We start from the raw sequence: 17,589 nt of genomic DNA on the forward strand, positions 1-17,589 counted from the left end.
GGGCCAACGCCCTACATACATGGCATGGACAGCAGCAGGGCAGGCTTCCTCAAACCACACCACTGACCATAGTAGTGCAAGCTTTTTCTCTGAACTCCTTAAGCAGCAATAGGGCAAGTTTAATTATCCGTGTGTACTAGGTTGCACAGTATTAGACACTTCCTTCGAGCAGAGTATCTTTCACACCCATCAGGTTTTCCAGCACCAGTGTCTACACACCCATTCACACTCTGAACAGATATATCACAGATGCGATCACAGCATAGCCCAAGTAAACAGGGTGCTGGTGGAGGGCGTTGGTCGCCGTGCTCTGCATAGTCTGGGCATAAGCTCTTGTACAGCTAACCACCTACTGGTTTCAAATGTGCACTACCAACCCCTTTTAAATTAAATCCACACATTTGATCAGATGCTCTTATACCATGGAACAGCCTCCCACTCCACATCAAAGCCTCCTCCACTCTTCTTGAATTCCTCAAGAAGCTGAAGACCTTGCTTTTCCATTAACCAACTTAACATTGGCTGGGCTAGGCACACACACCTGCTCAATGCCTAGATGCCCTCACTTGTGATAGTGCCCTTTGCACAGATACACACATAACATACTATATCAGTGTGCATACGCACCCCAGATTTTGAACTACATCTGCTCAAATTACTCAGATATAGTGACTGTACTGAGAGGTCAGATCTGATCTTGCATTTGTGGTTGCACACCCATGACTGTTAAGTGTATATAACATAGAAATGTCCTTCTTTTTTATTAGCAATGTATAATGATAATGACAGCATCTAAACTTACATAATGCTCCTGATTGACATGAGCCCCTTTTTATAATTTGGTTTTGTACCTTTTGGTTGTTTTGCATTATGGAGGAGACATGCTGGGGTACAACTTCTAAGTATCTTGTGCTTCTTCTTGCAGATGCATGAAAAGAAGGCAACCATGAATCGATGGATACTAGCACTGCGAGACCTAAAGGTGGCCACGATTGAAGAAATCGAGGAACAGGTGAAAAACTTGAAAGAGATCCAGAGCAAACTGGATCCCTCGAATCACCTCCAAATACCCACAGTCCCTCAGATGCAGCCTGATGAAACACCAGAAAAGAGATTCGAATACAATGAGGAAACCTTGAACAACTTCCGGTTAGAACAGGAGAAGCAACTCCTGACCCCCGATACATCAGAACAGCAAGGAGGCTTTGGGGGTTTTGGGGGTTCAAAGGGGCAGATTGGCACTAGGAAAGACTCGGGCAGACTCTCACAACTGTCTTTCAGTTCAAAATCTCTTGGCAAACAACCAATCACCATGACACCAGATCTTGCACAGGCTACTGACAAAGAAGAATCTGGATTCACTGAGCTGGAACTGGAAATCATGAAAGTAGAGGAGATCAAAAACATATACCACCAGGAGAGAATTATCAAAAGGGTGAGTTAAGTCAGCCATGAAAGTCTTGAGAAAGATGAACGAGGGGCCATATGATTCGAATGGTTTCTGATTTAAGAGAAGCAAAATTAGAATTTTTCAAGCAAAGTTATGTCAATGTAACAAATTTCACAACTTTACAAAGTTGCAAAATTTGTCACTTTTGTAAAACTTCACCTATGCAAAACACTTTCTCTGCAACTTTTTTTTTAACATATCTTTTTACTGACATTTTCAATAGAACATCAGCTTCAAAATATAGCACTGCTGCACATATCATTAAAAAACAATATTTGGTACTCTCGGACCATTCTCAGGATGAGACTCCTCATCACCAGGATAGTCGAATTCGCCACGTAGTTGACCTCTATAGGTATTCCAGTCTTTCCAAATGTGGTTCCACTTCTAGGGACAGCCCCTACTAAAATAAACAACCCTCTCTGCCATCATATACCGTCATTGTCCCGTTTCCAGGCCTCCAGTTCAGGGGACCGTTCGACACCCCATGCCTTTGCTATATTTTTTTTTGTCACTGCCAGACCCAATGTCATCCAGGTCCATTGCGAGCGGCCGGCGTCAGTCTCTCGCCAGACATTTACCGCACACCACTTGGCGGAGACACTCATGCCCCCACCCCTCATTTCCCCCATGCAATTCACCACTGCAGACCAAAATTCTTGTATTGTCGGGCATTCCCATAGGATGTGGAAAAATGTACTGGTCTCTCCAGCCCTCCCCATCTTTACCATCATCGTGCGGGAATATGTAGGATGAACATAAGTCCTCTTCTCTGCGGGATGCCATGGCCTCCTCCCATTCACCATCTTCCAACCCTTCTTAGGATTTCTCCCATTGCTCTCTGACCCGCTTTAAGGCATCTGGCAAGAGGTTTAACAATGTTTCATAGGTCAGTGGCATAGCCTTCTGGAGCATGAATTCATCTAGTAGTCTATTCTGTGGCGGTGTGGATTCGGGAAGGTCAGTCCCCGTCAGCATCACCGAAGAATGTGTGAGAGAGTTACATGTATCTGAAGGTCTCGGTAGGCGCTACCTGATAGTCTCCCTGCAGGTCACGCCAAGTGATAACATCAGTCTGACACCAAACATCCCCCACCCTATAGATTCCTATGAAATCCCATTTGTCAAACCCTGGCAATTTTCACAGGGTGCTTGGAATGTTGTCTTCCTTTAGCGGAGTTGCCCAAGTAGATGTATTTTTCCACCCCAGGGCTGACAGGATGGTCTTCCAAAGGTGTATCACTGTCTGTGTGGGGTCCGGCCAGTCACCCCTTTTACTTCCTATAACTGTGGCGAAAAACCCAGTTGTTAATAGTGCTCAGCTCCGCCTACCCAGTGGTATTTCTGGACATCTGGCAACGTGATGCCTCCATTATACCATGCCCTTCTGAGCCTGTATAGTGCACTGCGCGCCAGGCCCCCTTCCCATAGCAATGCTCGAACCTACAGCTCAATTGCCTTAAAGTACGATTATGGGATCTCCTGTTCAGCAACTTTAGTGAACAAAATTGCTGCTTGAAAATGTTCTCAAAAGTAGGGTTTGTGGGGTTGCATCTTTTGCAACAAAATACTTTGTGCAGAAGTTTTCACCATCTATTTCCCTTTGTTGACCTGTGCAAAAATGTTTCCAGAGTGGGCAAAATGCAATTATGATAGGGTTTTCATACTATTGCCTCCACTGGGGAAGAGAACATGGTGTTTGTGGCTTCAGTGTAGATAAACATAATGGAAACATTGGATTTCAAGTACTTTTCCTTATATGGCATTGGAGTACAGTATATGGTTATGTTATGGATGGATCTCAAGATCGCTGTTCTGTAGGCTCAAGTGTAAACATATTTATTAGGGAAGCAAAGATATTTTCAGCATTCTGGGGATACATATCACTGCAGAGAAAAAGAATGACAAAAAGTGCCTGATGGTGTGCTATGAATTAACCGTAGCTACTGTGAATTGCTCTAGGTGGCAATCCAGACCATTCGTGTTCTTCTACAGCAGGGACCAACCTTATGGGAATCGGACCATGCCCAGCTCCAATAGGAACTGCTCAGCTGCATCCCCTCAGATTGGGGAAAAAGCACCTCCAGACCTTTTACTGCTGTGGTTGGCCTCATCAGTGAGGCTTGGCTGTTGTCCTACAGCACGGAGCACAAGACCCGCGTCTGGGCATAACTATCGCACGTAAGGCATCTCTCTAGAAAAAAAACAAAGAAGGTTGGCTGGAATTCTTGCATTGATCTCAGCCACTGGAAATTACTCACATTCCAGTCCATAATGTTTGCTCGCTGTGCTGCTGCGGCGGGGACTAACCTTATACAAATATATCATGGTCTTGCTCCATAGAGGACAATCCATCCGAACTGCCAGGTCAAAGCCCTGCTGAACAGGAGCAAAAGCAAAGCCAGTCTAATTTCAAACCTCCTCATCTAGTGCACCTCCTGTTGCAGCAATAGCCTAATATAATTTCTTTATATAATTGGCCAGATAGCATTTTGACAGTTTCAAAATGATACAGAAAGAGGTTAATGTAAAATGGGGGTGCATTCGACTGTATGGATGTCTCACTGATCTGTAGGAAACAAAACTCCATTATCAAAGGTTGTGCTTCAAAATAAAAGACATAATTTCCATGACAAATATTTTATGTGCTCCAACTAGGGGTCTCTCAGAATGCTCCATTCCAAAGATTCAAGGGCCGTATGTATGAAAAAGTCCATTTGCGATTCTCAAATAGCGATTTTTTGCAAATTGCTATTTGAGAATCGCAAAATGCTGTGTATGTAGGATTTGCAAAGAATTTTGCGAATCCCACCTATTCCTTAATTGGGAATCGCAAATTGCGATTCACAATTAAGGAATACCTCCCTATTCATTCCTATGGGCCTAGAGGCCCATAGGAATGAATGGGAAGACATTCTCAATTTGCGATCCGCAATTAGAGGATTGCAAATTGAGAATGCAATTTCAAGGGTGCCAGAGTGTCAAAAGGACACCCTGTTGCACCCCTGAAATGTGCATGTGTGCACATGTGGCACACATTACATGCCCTAAGGGCATGTATGTGAGTCACATGGAACTTTGAAAAATGCAAAAAAGGGCATTTTTCAAAGAAATCGCAAATTACCACCAACTTGAAGTTTGTGGTAATTTGCGATTCCTTACAGTCAAATCACACTTTTATTGTGCTTCTTACATTGCATTTAAGGAATCTCAATTTGCAAATCCTTAAATGCAATCACAAAATAGAGAATGGGCTGAAGCCTTAACATACATGGACCTGTCTGATAGATCGTGCATAGAATGTGCAGCCGGTCGAAGCAATCTCTCTCCTTCACGTAGATAGTTTCTTCAAGTAAGTTAAATGCTGGATCTTTTTGGCCCTGTTTATGTCCTGAGGACCTATTCTTGAAAACGTCTTCACTTTGTGATCTTACTAGTACTCTTTTATGTAGGGGTCTATGTTAGTAAATGTCGACGTGACTACCAGTGTTGATGTTGAAGCAAACTTTGTTGGGCGGATCCCGACCAGACGCTCTACGACCTTTGTCCGTTTGGAGCTCAGCCGCATACCATGGAACTGACATATTCTATCAACGGTTCCAGTTGGTTGTGCTACATCCCTCAACATCCAAGTGATACTTCCTCCAGCTCAAACTCAGTTTCAGGGCTAAAATGAGAGGTGATGGAGGAGCTCCAGAACTTACCCACCTCCGATGATTTTAAATGTATTTCAGTTGTAATGTCACGTGGACTTGAAAGCAAACGTTTGCTGAACCGATGTAAAAATGAAATCAGAAGAGAGAGAGAGAGAGGGAGAGGGCGAGGGAGAGAGAGAGAGAGAGGGAGAGGGAGAGAGAAAAAACATGCAATTTATATAAAATAATAGAAGCAAAAGTAAACACAAATTGCAAAATTACTTGAGTTGGTTCAAGATCAAATTCACATAATATCAAAGGTTGGCCAAGAGACAGATTTCCAAGAATTAGTGAAAGGTGCTATCCAGTATGAAATTGTACAAAGAAATGCCCCTCATGTAGTGGAAGTGGAACCAATCGGAGGGGCGTGTACTGAAGGTACAATAGTATTGATATCAAAGACCAGTCATGACTGGAACAGATTCTGGAAGAGCAAGGGCCTGATTTTGAGTTTGGCTGACGGATTTCCCGCCAGCTTATTACAAGTTAATTTAATTCCATGGAACTTTTAATAAAGCTTATGGGATATCCGTCACTTTGTGAGGGAGTCAACAGTCCTCCAAACTCTAAATCAGGCCCTAAGTCTTTCAGATCGTGTTCAAAAGGGATGTCGGTGGTGTTGGTCCTGATGGTGGGAGGGCTAGAGTCCTAGATTTCTGGAGCGTTCCCTGAGTTTTTGTTTTTTTGAAGGGAAGAGCTTTGGATTTTACGGAGTTAGGTCTCTGAAGCCCACAGAAGCCTCCTGAGATAATTTGTGGGATACATTATTGGTCTTTTCACTGTGCAGGGTTTTATCAACAATACAATAACTTCATTTCATGCCCTTTTGCCACTTGGTTTGACCTAGTCAAAAGCTTCAATAGTAGATAACTAGCTGTGGGCTCAGTGGCAAAAGCTGGCCATAGAACCTCACACATCTCCTGGTTAGGATCATACCTAGAACTGGACCTAGATAGGGATAGGGAATGGACACATGGACCAACATTCAAGGAGAGGCTGCTATTCCTTTCTGCGATGATGTATGCTCTCTGAACCCAGAGAGTTATGTTAAAGGGTATTTGTTGAGCGCACGTTCAGCAAACGGTTTATTGGCGCTGATAGCAGGAGCGGTCGCCGTACTATGCAAAGAGAGAGTGTCAATCAATCATAAGCGAGGGAAAAAAGCCAGGTTTTAAGTGATTTCCTGAAATGGGTATAAGAATCCGACGTGCGGAGGTAGGGGGGAAGAGTGTTCCAGAATTGAGGAGCCAGTGTAGTATATCTAAGACCACCGTGTTTTTTACGTTTGAAAGAGTGGGTAACCAACAAATTCTTGATGGAAGAACGTAAATCACGGGGAGGAAGATATCGCAGGGTGTTTAAGGCAATAAAAGCGGGGCCATGACCTGACAAAGCTTTGTAGATAGTACAACCCAGCTTGAACAGGCAGCGTTGGAGAATAGGTAGCCAATGCATACGTTTCAGCAGAGGTTTCACGCGAGAGTGCTTTGGCTGTCCAAGAATGAGTCTGACTGCCTGATTCTGAACCCGTTGCAATCGGTGCACTTGATACGCTGGAATACCGACATAGAGGGAATTGGCGTAATCAATACGTGAGATGACTAGGGCAAGAACCACTTTCCCTAGTCCACAGAGTGGCCGTCTTACCCTGTTGTAATCATGCTGGGTTGCAGCACTGGGTCATGCCCCACAGAATTTTTGTGACCGATTAATGGCAGGTGAATTCCTCAGGATATCATCAGAGAGGTTTTACAAGATATGTGTTTCCCTGTTTGTGGTTCCACCAGGCCTGATGCATGCAATAGACCCTATTTTACTGGAGACATAAGGTATGTCATGACATTAGCTCCCTAACTGCAGGAAGAAAGAGTACTTATCTCTTTCTCAACCACTTGATATTTATGCTTTAGATCCCCAGATTGCACTGTGGCCCCTATTGTGAGTGGCCCAGTAAATAGGCTGGATTTTCCCCACCGCTGGAGCTACCGATACCAGTGGCACTGGTAACTTCAGATGTGAATAAAATCCAGTTCGTTGTAAATTGGGCCTTCATGGTCGAATAAGAAATGAGAAATTAGTAGAGGAATGAGTAATTCTGATCTAGTTCCTCTGATAATCCCTCATTGTCCTCTGTACTTACACACAAAGATTTTGTGCCTGATTTAGATATCCCATCCGACAAAAAATAAATCCCATTGGATAATATGGGATTTCTATTTCGGCGGATGAGATATCCATCACCGTTGGACAGAGTAACCCGTCCACTGAAATCAAACCTGGCCCTTTGTCTGTTTTCAGCAGCCCATTTCTCCATGTTTTTGCTGCCCTCATTATTTCGATGGAGCGCAGACTGGTGTTACTGGCCTTCTCATAATTGAGAGGTGACTCGTATTGAGGGCCTAAATGTAAGTCAACAGTGGCATCAGTTGTGTGTTAACATTGTTCCTTTTCAGTTGAACCTCATTCTCACAGTCTCGTTCCTTTGTGCTTTGCTCGTGGCCACAGATCCAGAAGCTCAAGATCCTCTTCGATGCCGAGTTGCGTCTCCTGAGACACCACAAAATGAAGATGGATGTGCAGATGAAGATGGGAGACTTGAGGCATATCACCCTGTTTGAAGAGATGCTTTTCCTCAAGGACTTCGAGAAGCTAGAGGACAAACTCCAGGAGAACGTCAACAACCGTCTCAACGAGAAGGAAGAAGTGAAGGTAGACACATCTTAAAAAATTGCTTTGTGTGCCAATCACAGCTGGTTCTCGTTATGAAACATGCCATACAAATTTGGTTATGAAACATGCCATGCAAATTTCTAAGTTATAAAGGTAATTTCAGACATTGCGTCTGAAATACGTAATTGAGATTGAGTGAACAAATCAGTATATATTAGTATTTTCACTTTAGAATCCAGGACTGACAAATTTATTTTTACATTTGCTCTGTTGCTACGCCTTCCTTTTTTTGGTACAGTTTCATATATAGCGTACTCAACCAGAAGGTATCAGCGCACTTTACATGCACACCAGTTGCGTTACAGATGGACACATTCGTTTTTCAGGCATGGCTAGATTCAATGATTTGCACAGAATGCTGAGCCACCCAACATTACTCAAACCTGGTTTTCCAGCTTCAAGGTTGGCTGCTCTGGCCATTATGCCACATCCTCTCCTTAACCTAAGTTCAAAGGAGTTTTTATGGTGGTTATATACTAGTACGTTCTTGTCCATCAAAAGTTATTTATCTGCAGAAACATATATAGAGCAACACTATATCCTAATGGAAACCCTTATAATTCAAATACCACTTTAATGCATCTCCTGGGAACTTAATTAACCGCATGCGTGCGGCCGCTATTTTTGCGCTGCGCGGCTTTTTTCAAAAAGCCGCGTTACATGACGAGCTGAGCTCGTCATGAGCGTGTGAGCGGCACAACTCATGACGAGCTCAGCTCGTCATGAGCGCAGAAGGGGTTAAATATCACTTCTGTATTAGTGAGGAAACTGCTCAGGGCCCACTTAGTGGTGATGATGGAGGAGAGGAGGCTTAAATATATGAAAGGAAAACGGGGAAGAGACTTCAATAAGAATATAGGGGATATTATCAAGAACGGCGATAAAATGATCGCCGCTTTAGCGGCAGGAAACTTCCGCTAAAGCTGCGATAATGTGCTTGATAATATGCTCTTGTGAATTCCCATAGCAGCCCAGGTTCTGGTGTTAACCTGAGCTGCTATGGGAATTCACAAGGGCATCTTATCAAGCCCATTATCGCCGTTCTTGATAATATGCCCCATATTGTTTTAGTTTAGCACTGAAATGCAGAATTGTTACAGACAAAGTTATAAAAAAACAAGCTTAACAACGTCCAAGTTTATGAAACTTGAGCCCAATGTACAAAGCTGTTTTGAGGTCTCCAAGCCTTTGCTTAACAAAATCACTGGTCCTCCTTCGCTGCACGAGGGAGGTTCATGCTCGGTGGTTGCATTTTTCCTGCATGCTGTGTCTTCATTTCTTTTAGTTTTACTGAATTCTACCCTTGGGAAGATGGTGGCAGCTATGATATATTCCAGACGAAAGAGTATAAGTCATTAATGTAACTGTAAAAAGTAGAAGTTTTGCAGTTGTTGAAATCAGGGGCCTGTACTTCCACTTGCGGCGTATTGTTTTTTCAGGGCTGGCATCTTCTGTACAACTCCCAAGGCTCGGTGTTCAACTGTGAGGGGTCATCCCCATCTATCCCAGGGACCCTTCAATGTGTTGTCTCAGTTTTTCAATCATATGCTGAACAGTTTCATCCTGTGTCTAACATCACATCTCAGTGGGACCTCAGGTTGAACCTAATTCAGCTGATAGCTCCTCCATTCAGTTAATGGCCCCTTCATATTGGTGATGCAAAGTGTCTTGTTCTTGAGATGGTCATCCTGTTTACAATATTGTCCACCAGGGTTGTTAATGATGTCCAGGGATTGTGATCAAATATATGCTGGTTAGACTTTTTAAAAGACAAACTAACTTCAATAGCAAAGCTATTCTTCCTTCCTAAGGTTGTGATTTTGCCCATTTTAAGCAGTCAATTCAATTGATAGCCTTATTTGTCCTACCTCACTCATCCAAGGAGGAGGAGAGGCGATACAGATGCGATCCCAGTAGGGCTCCTAATTCTTAGTCTGGTTGATACAGCATAAACAGACAGTGTTTCGTGCCCTGTGGAAGTGCTCAAGATTTGAGGAACTTTAATAGATTGTTATCAACTCTTCCAACCTGTTGCATCATTTATTGGCCTCACCTCCTGGCTTTGTTGCGCATTTAGAAAACAGAGGTCCCTGTGGCTGCGACAATAGGTCTCCACGGGATACCCTAGACTTGGCTTTTCTATGTAAATATTTTACGTACCCAAGGCGAATGCTTCTTAAATCTCTTTTAAAAGAAATTAGTTTTAGGCATGCCCGTGTAGCTTTACTGTATCTACAGCTTCTGCTTAATGCCCATACGCTTTTTTGTATTGTTAACTTTTTAAGAGCTGCTCTAAAGTCTAGACATTGTATAGGTGACTAAATATGTAGGGTGACTGATTTTGCACACAGTATGTGACAAGCTGGCTCTGATGAATATGCCCAGGATTTTAACTGTGTTTTTTTGTGCCTACAACCACAGCGGCTTGTGTTCCTGTAGTGTATTTGGATTCCTAATTGTTGGTGGAAGTGATTAATGTTTACATTGCTAATTTGCGAATTTTGCACATGGTTTTAGGCTGCTAACAAATGATCATGTTGCTGATGTACTATTTCATTTTAACTCTGTCTCTTTTATGGCTGCGACCAATGCCGAATAAAGATTATTATTATTATTACTATGAACTCCTCCAACGAAACTAGCAACAAATGTACCTTTATTTCCACAAGTAAGTGGGTAGATAGTTTACCACTGTCATTTGCTCTCCTAATTATTGGGTACTGGCCTTTGTTTGGGCTCCACTCACCAAGTAGTGATAATGTGGATACGATCCTGGCCATGGAACCAAGAGACCTGTAGTGTTATAAACCCCAGCACTCCACCAAATGGTTCAATCCTGAAATAATCAATAGGAGCCGTAAGAGTGTCGGAGAGCCCTCTCTGTCAAACTGAAGTTCCGCCTCCCATTTTTAGAGTCGGGTACTACTATGTCGCCGAAATAAACCTCTGATGACCCGACCGAGTAAAGGCTGCCAAAGGTTTGGCCATGTGTCCGCCCACCTGATTTAGAGTGGGTGAAAGCATGGCCAGTTTACACTGTCTGTCGGCATCAGTTAGAACTTAGCGGTAGGGGCCAGTGAAACGGTGTGACGGTGGTTTCTGCCAATGCTAGGGATGTCCCCTGAGCCGGCAACCACCTCAAAATTTGGTGTGCGGGGGCTACTTCAGGGTCATGGAGTACTGTACTCCGTCTCCCTGACAGATTAAAACCCTCTCTGCCGAAGTCAAAATCAAGCCCTTAGTCTCCATGACCCTCAGTTCTCTGCAGACGGTTCATAAACTTGGTATCATGATAATCTGTAGGAGTAAGTGCTACTTCATAACTGGACTGTTGACTTTCTTTTATGTCAGCCACATTGCACTGCCAAGCCACTTATTATGGGAAACAGTCTTTGTTTGTTAGATGTCTTTGAAGGAGGTCTGTGTTTTGCCTCCTGTCATTACACATACCTCCAAACCTCCTCTCTCCATTGTAAGGCTAGTGTGCTCCCGATCGAGAGCCGAAGCAGGGTCCTGTTTGTTAAAGAAGTAACGCTTTCCCTTGGGTATAACCTCATCCTGGTGCAGACTACCTCCCAGATCATTCCCTCTTCACATATCCCCAGCAAGGTAGTTTCAAGCTTGGTGGTTGTATTATTCCTGCTTTTTTTTTTTATCTTCCTGTACTTTCGGTTTTACTGTATTTTGACCTTTGGAAGATGGTGGTGACTGGAGTGTGAAACCAAACTCCCCATCCTCTTTCTTGTTCCTAGGCTCACTCTTATTCAGGAGGCCAAGAGCTTCCGAGATAGAAATCAAGTGAGTGCTCTGTGGACCAAATAATCCATGTTGTATTCCTTTCTCACGGCAAGATCTATTTTATTCTAGTCCATTAACCCCTTGAGCGTGGCGCAAATTCCGCCGCAGTGATGGGGAAATAATGAGTTAGCGGGGTTCGGATGGCCGGGGGTCGTCCTCCGCACACGCCCACCGTGATGCATGATGGCTCCCGGACGTCACGCGCACACAAGGGGTTAAAACCTGATCTCCTTTAGAAGTTGTAGGATTACGACTCAATGAAAAACAAAGAAGGCTCCTCTTTGATCAACCCACATTCAAGGAGTTGGTTCTTAGTGAAGTAGTCTTTTCCCAGGGGTTCGTCCAATCGGGCTTTCCCTGAGGTGCCCAGAGAGTCTTACACCAAAGCTCACCCAAGGTACAGCGTATTCGTGCTAGCACCCGAGTTAGCTGCAAGGTATCATGTGATAATGCCTAAACTAGGGTTTCTCGAAGCTACAGGGCAAATAGCCTTGCAAGGAGTTTGCATGTGCTCTCACTGAACCCTCCCACATAGTGTACTTACAGGGCATTCTCTCTTTCCCAGCAGAAACTGTGCAGTGGTATGATGGTGATGTGGTTGTAGATAGAGAGGGATTGGAGTACAGGTACACTGAGAGCTTTCACATCTCTTCACTAAAGTGAGAATAGTGCACGCCCCACATTCCATACTTTGCCCAGGCAGCAACATATTCCGTTCCTCAGTGACACTCGGGTTCTGGCCTCATGCTGAACATTTTACACAGCGGTCCACAGTCTCCCAGAGCAGCCAAGTGCCCTGGCTCCTGTGAAGCACCTCAGTGGTATGATCCAAGGTACAAGAATGTTTAAGGATGTCAGAGGCCCTCACACCTTCCCCAGTAGAGGAGTCGAAACTAACCTGGGCGTAGTACTTCGCTACGCCCACGGAGTGGGCGTAGTGTTGCCTACTGCGCCATTTGCGAAGTAAGCGTAGCAGGCAACACTACGCCCACTCCGCGCATGCACATTAGTATCCAAGATGGCAGCGCGGTTACCAGAGGGAGCACCGGAGACGCAGCCAATAAGGTAAGTGGTGTTTATTCTTTTTAAAAAACATTATTTAAGTATTTAGGGAGGGCGGGAGGGAGGCGGGTAGTATTTAGCGAGTGCGGGAGGGAGGCGGGTGGCGTGTAGTGGGGCTACTCGAAGTGCGTAGGTGGACGTAGTTTCTGGTCCACTTCGCGTAGCTTCGCGTAGCCCCACTACGCCTACTATGCCCAAAGCATGTGCTACATTCTTCTGCTTCCTCAGTGAGTAAGATTGTACGTGCACTTTTTCACTCTCTGGGTTACAGGCTTTGAAGGGTGGTCCTACCCAAATCCTACAGACCCTGTGGCATGAGACAGATCTGATGAGGATAGGGCCTTAAATCCCTAAGATAAATTCACGTGAAGCTTCACATCTCACCTATCAGAGGCACCTTTGACACTGCTAATAAGAATTCTCTGTTTAAATATACACCGGGTGGAGCTGGTAACCTTCAGAATATGGGTCAGTGTGATAAGGATTCTCGGATGAGACCCTCCTCTGTCTCCACAGTTCCTTCCAGCCTTGACCTTCATGTCTGGAAACAGGAAGTTAAACACAGTGTTCCTGATATGCTCTGAGTTGTCTTCTAGCTCATGGGGGCATTCTTGTATTTTCCTGTTTGAGACCACCAGACTCACCAGACCCAGAGAGGAAAAGGCTCATGGACATGGTGTGAGGAGACCCCCGACATATTGGTAAACCTTCGGAGGCCATGCCTACTGGTGACAGATCAGGTCATCTAAAGAGCCCATCAGACTTTGGTTGAGGTCTGCTTCTGCTGCTCACATTCCAGCTACGTCACCCCCACACACACATGCACACTGCTCATGGGGAGTAAACTATTTCCCAGGGGGATGCAGGAGGTGTAGAACAAACACAGGAAAGCATATTTACACCATGTATTAACCAGTGGCAGCGGTGTCACCAGTTAAGCGTACGCGAGGGAGGCTCCGTTTTACTGTGCTGTGCCAGGAGGCATGCTCGGTGCAGTCCCACTCATCATGGGTTATGTATACGTGCATGTATGTAAGGGTGTGAACGAACTGAGCCACAACAGTGCTAGGGGTGGGCGGAGTCTCTTCAGAACTCGGCCCACCGTAGGGTAACGTTGATGACTTAAGGTTGAGATATTGTTTGAGAGGAGCATCTTCAGTTCCTTCTGGAAGTGTAATTGAACTTTTTTAATTCTTTAATAGAGTGCAACAGCTACGCCAAAGGGTTTTCTGGAACCATCTTGTTTTTCATAATTACTGCACTCCCCATTGGCCTCAGACATTCTTGGGCCCCCCTCAGATGATATCTCACATGTATCCTTAGGGTTTATATTGAGTGGGGGCCCCTGGAGGGTGCCCTCCCCTGCGCTACAGAAGTCTGCTTCACACAGTGCTTAATTTGAGCCGGTGGTTGCAGGTGGGGCACACCAGCACACATTTTTGGGGGCCGGCACATATTTTTCCTCAACCGACTTTGACCCAGAGCAAGGGAGAGAAAACACTCAAAAGGGGGAAAGAAAGAGGAAGAGAACGACGGTAAAACAGTGACAAAGAGAGAAAGCAGAGATGAATAGAACCTGCAAGAGTGACATAAAGAGGGAAGGAGTGTCTGGGGTGGATTAAAGAGGCGTCAGGAGAATTCAAGACTAAACAGCCTTGGTATTCAGCACCCCAACCTTCGATAGTGCCGGCCCAGTGCTTTTGAGCAAGGGTTTGAGCCCTGCACTTATTGTTATTATTGTTAATAATAATAATATTATTGTGGGGGGGCCGCTAGAGGGCGCACAGCGGAATGGCTGCCTCTTGAGACAGCTCCGCCGGCCAGAGACATCTAACGGGCAATTATGGCGGACAGCTGGTGAAGTGAATACCGAAAACGGTATATAACGAAATCGGAATGTGCTGGGAACGAGGTGGCGCAAAGTAACAAATGAAACGAGCCTCGTTGGTCCCGGAATCGACCTTGGAGACCGGAGTGGCTAGCGCCCGACTTCAACTAAGATGGCGGCCCCGTGAGTCCACTGTACGGAGAGACCTGCCGGACCGTCTACCTGAGAGGGAACGTTGCGCTGTGCACCTCGTGAAATATAAAGGTAGCGGTGTTAGCGGCAGCGGGGACTCGAAGACATTGTTGCTCGCTGTTGGGAAGCGGAAATATGTGTGTCCGAGCGCTGATGACTGGCAAAGATCGTGAAGCACGGCAATGGCGCCTATAATCGAACAATGATCTGACCTCGGAACAACGGTGGGACTCCTGCGCCGGCAAAGTTATGGATCTCATCCACCGTTGTAAATGGTGACCACGCGACGCTTCCCCGAAGACGACCGGTAATCAATACGCCCTGTGGTACTCTTGAAGCGTGGCGGACCGCGACCTGGAGACACAAGATGGCGGCACCCATAACCAAGTAAGCTGCGGAGGCGGAAACACAGTGTGAAGCACATAGTGGCAAGTGGGAGTGGAGGAGAACGCCTGAAGCGCGTTGCAGGTACCGGCACAGCAAGTACGAGGAGAGTCCCTGCTGGATGCGCGCTACTCTGTGACTAACCGGAGGCACCCGGTGCCTCAGAGATCTGCTACACACCAGAAGGGCGCAAAAAGAGTTCTAGCCGAGCAGCGAGGTGCATGCCAGGAGGGGATGCTATACGGGATCCATACGCGCATTTCAACTAGCACCAGCGAGGTAAAGCTTGAGATCCAAGGAGCTGTGCGACGTGCCGGCATGTCATAATTGAACTTCCCCTGTCAGCGCATACATAACTCAGGGGCGACGCTGGGCTTGACTGGTCCCTGGTGAAACAAGGCACTTGCCGACCTGTGAGTGGGAGGAGTGAAGCGATTACACCTACACACTGCCTATATAGAAGACTGGGTTGCCAGTACGCTATATGTAATTGGGAAGTGCACAGTGACCGATACCTGCCTACACACACAGCCTGGTGTGCCCTATACAGTGAGCGCTGGGATATAGTGGGCCAGCAGAATGGGTAAGCCAGAGAAAGTGCAGACCAAGCTGGCATTTGATCACAAAAAGGCTACGAAAGGAGACACTGCGCTCTCAGACTCTGAAATGGATTACGACGCAGAGTCGCACAATAGCATGGAGAAAACACTTAGAGCTATCCACAAAAGCCTGCAGGACGTGCACGGTAAATTGGATTCCATCACGCAGAGAGTTGACAACATGGTTGCGAAACTCGACAAGCACGGTGAGCGTTTAGAGGAGGCTGAAACGCGATTGTCGGCTGTGGAAGATGAGTCCCGCACGACAACGCAGAAATGTTCTGAGATGGACAGAGTGCTAGAGGTCATTAAAAACTAGTCTGAGGAGTTGGAGGCGCGGTCCCGCCGCAATAATGTACGCATAGCAGGTGTCCCTGAATCAACCAACCCTGGGAAGATGGAGACATATGTGGAAGACCTGCTGAAAACGATATTTGGGACTGAGCAATTGTCAGCAGTGCTTTTTGTGGAACGTGCGCACAGAACGCTAGCACCGAGACCAAAGCCGGGGGCTCCTCCACGCCCGATAGTGGCGCGCCTGCTAAATTACAGGGATAGGGACGCGGTGCTGAGAATGGCAAGGGAGAAACAGACAATTGAACATCAGGGAAACAAGCTACAATTTTGCCCAGACTTTACAATCAACGGGCAGATGGCACGAAAAGAATTCGCATCGGCGAAGCAGAAACTAAGAGAGATGGGTATTGACTATGCAATGCTCTACCTGGCCAGATTGAAAATAACCAAAGATGGAAAGACGGTGATCTGCCAAACTCCCAAGGAAGCGAACGAACACATAAAAAAATTGGAACAGAGGCGGCGGGAGCAACGACGTCAGGAGCAAAACCAGGATTCAGATTGAGACACGGGCAGTAATGTGAGACGCGATGAAATGGCGGAAAACTTGACTGCGACAGGATACGCGCTACACTACAGAACTATTGTTACACCACACATGAGGGAAGGGAGTCACTTGCCAGGTGCTGGATTGAACTTGGACCCCCCCCTTGGAGCAGTGAAAACATTGTTCTAATGTGTGTGCACAGCGTGAGATATGTAGGCTACTACTGGGGAGTTATTTGCTGCAGCGGCTACGACACTGCAGAAGGGGAGGCGGATATGGTGCTCTGGTGAGGTGTCGCACTGTACCCGGAAATGCGTGGATAACATGGCGAAGTGTGGTAAAGTATTGTACATATTAGCGGGGAGACCAGATAATAGTTTGATGCCTGGGAAGTTTGTTGATATGAGGGGGAGGAGGAAAGACAATTGCTGCACGATCTGCACTGGCCACTGGTGGCACTGCGGGATTGACTGATTTCGCTCATCGCTGCCTACTGCGGACAGTGTAGGTGTGGAAAATGATGGGCGCTGGTACTGTTGCTTCCCACATTTATACTGAATAAATGACCAAGAATAAAGATATACTAGCACTGCGCGCGGAACTCTGGCCACATCCACTATGTTGGATGCAGTTGTGTGACCCAAGTGGACCCCCCCAATAGGGTGACCCCCTACAATGGTACTGTTTCGTTACCTGTTAATACAAGGGTGTGTCTTTGGCATGTTTGGGGTGCTGCAGTGGGTGGGGGGCGGCGGGGAGGTGTTGGGGTAGTTTGGTTTGTAACACTGCATTTGAGAGACACTGCCGGACTCCAAGGGAGGTATGTACTTGTTTATAAATTGAGACTGCTACAGAGTTCACATCTCACATTCAGGGCTATTGGGTACAACCTGAGTATGATGGAACTAGAGACAGGATATGAGTGAGACGCCACGGTCAGGTAGATTAACGCTAATAACCTGGAACGTACGTGGCTTAAAAAACCCCAAGAAAATAAGGCAAATACT

The 17,589-nt window shown here is 45.9% G+C and overlaps 1 protein-coding gene across 2 annotated transcripts in view; it reads left to right on the forward strand.

The window, feature by feature from the left end:
- Nucleotides 1–17,589, forward strand: part of CFAP44 (cilia and flagella associated protein 44) — a 969,845-nt gene that overhangs the window by 759,402 nt on the left and 192,854 nt on the right. For both annotated transcript variants that reach the window (XM_078656625.1, XM_078656626.1), the window contains 2 exons: nt 926–1,435; nt 7,651–7,854. In XM_078656625.1, the coding sequence (XP_078512751.1) occupies nt 926–1,435; nt 7,651–7,854 (714 nt within the window). The remainder of the gene's footprint in view (nt 1–925; nt 1,436–7,650; nt 7,855–17,589) is intronic.

This window comes from Lissotriton helveticus, chromosome 8 (assembly GCF_964261635.1).
Source record: "Lissotriton helveticus chromosome 8, aLisHel1.1, whole genome shotgun sequence".
Lineage (NCBI taxonomy): Eukaryota > Metazoa > Chordata > Amphibia > Caudata > Salamandridae > Lissotriton > Lissotriton helveticus.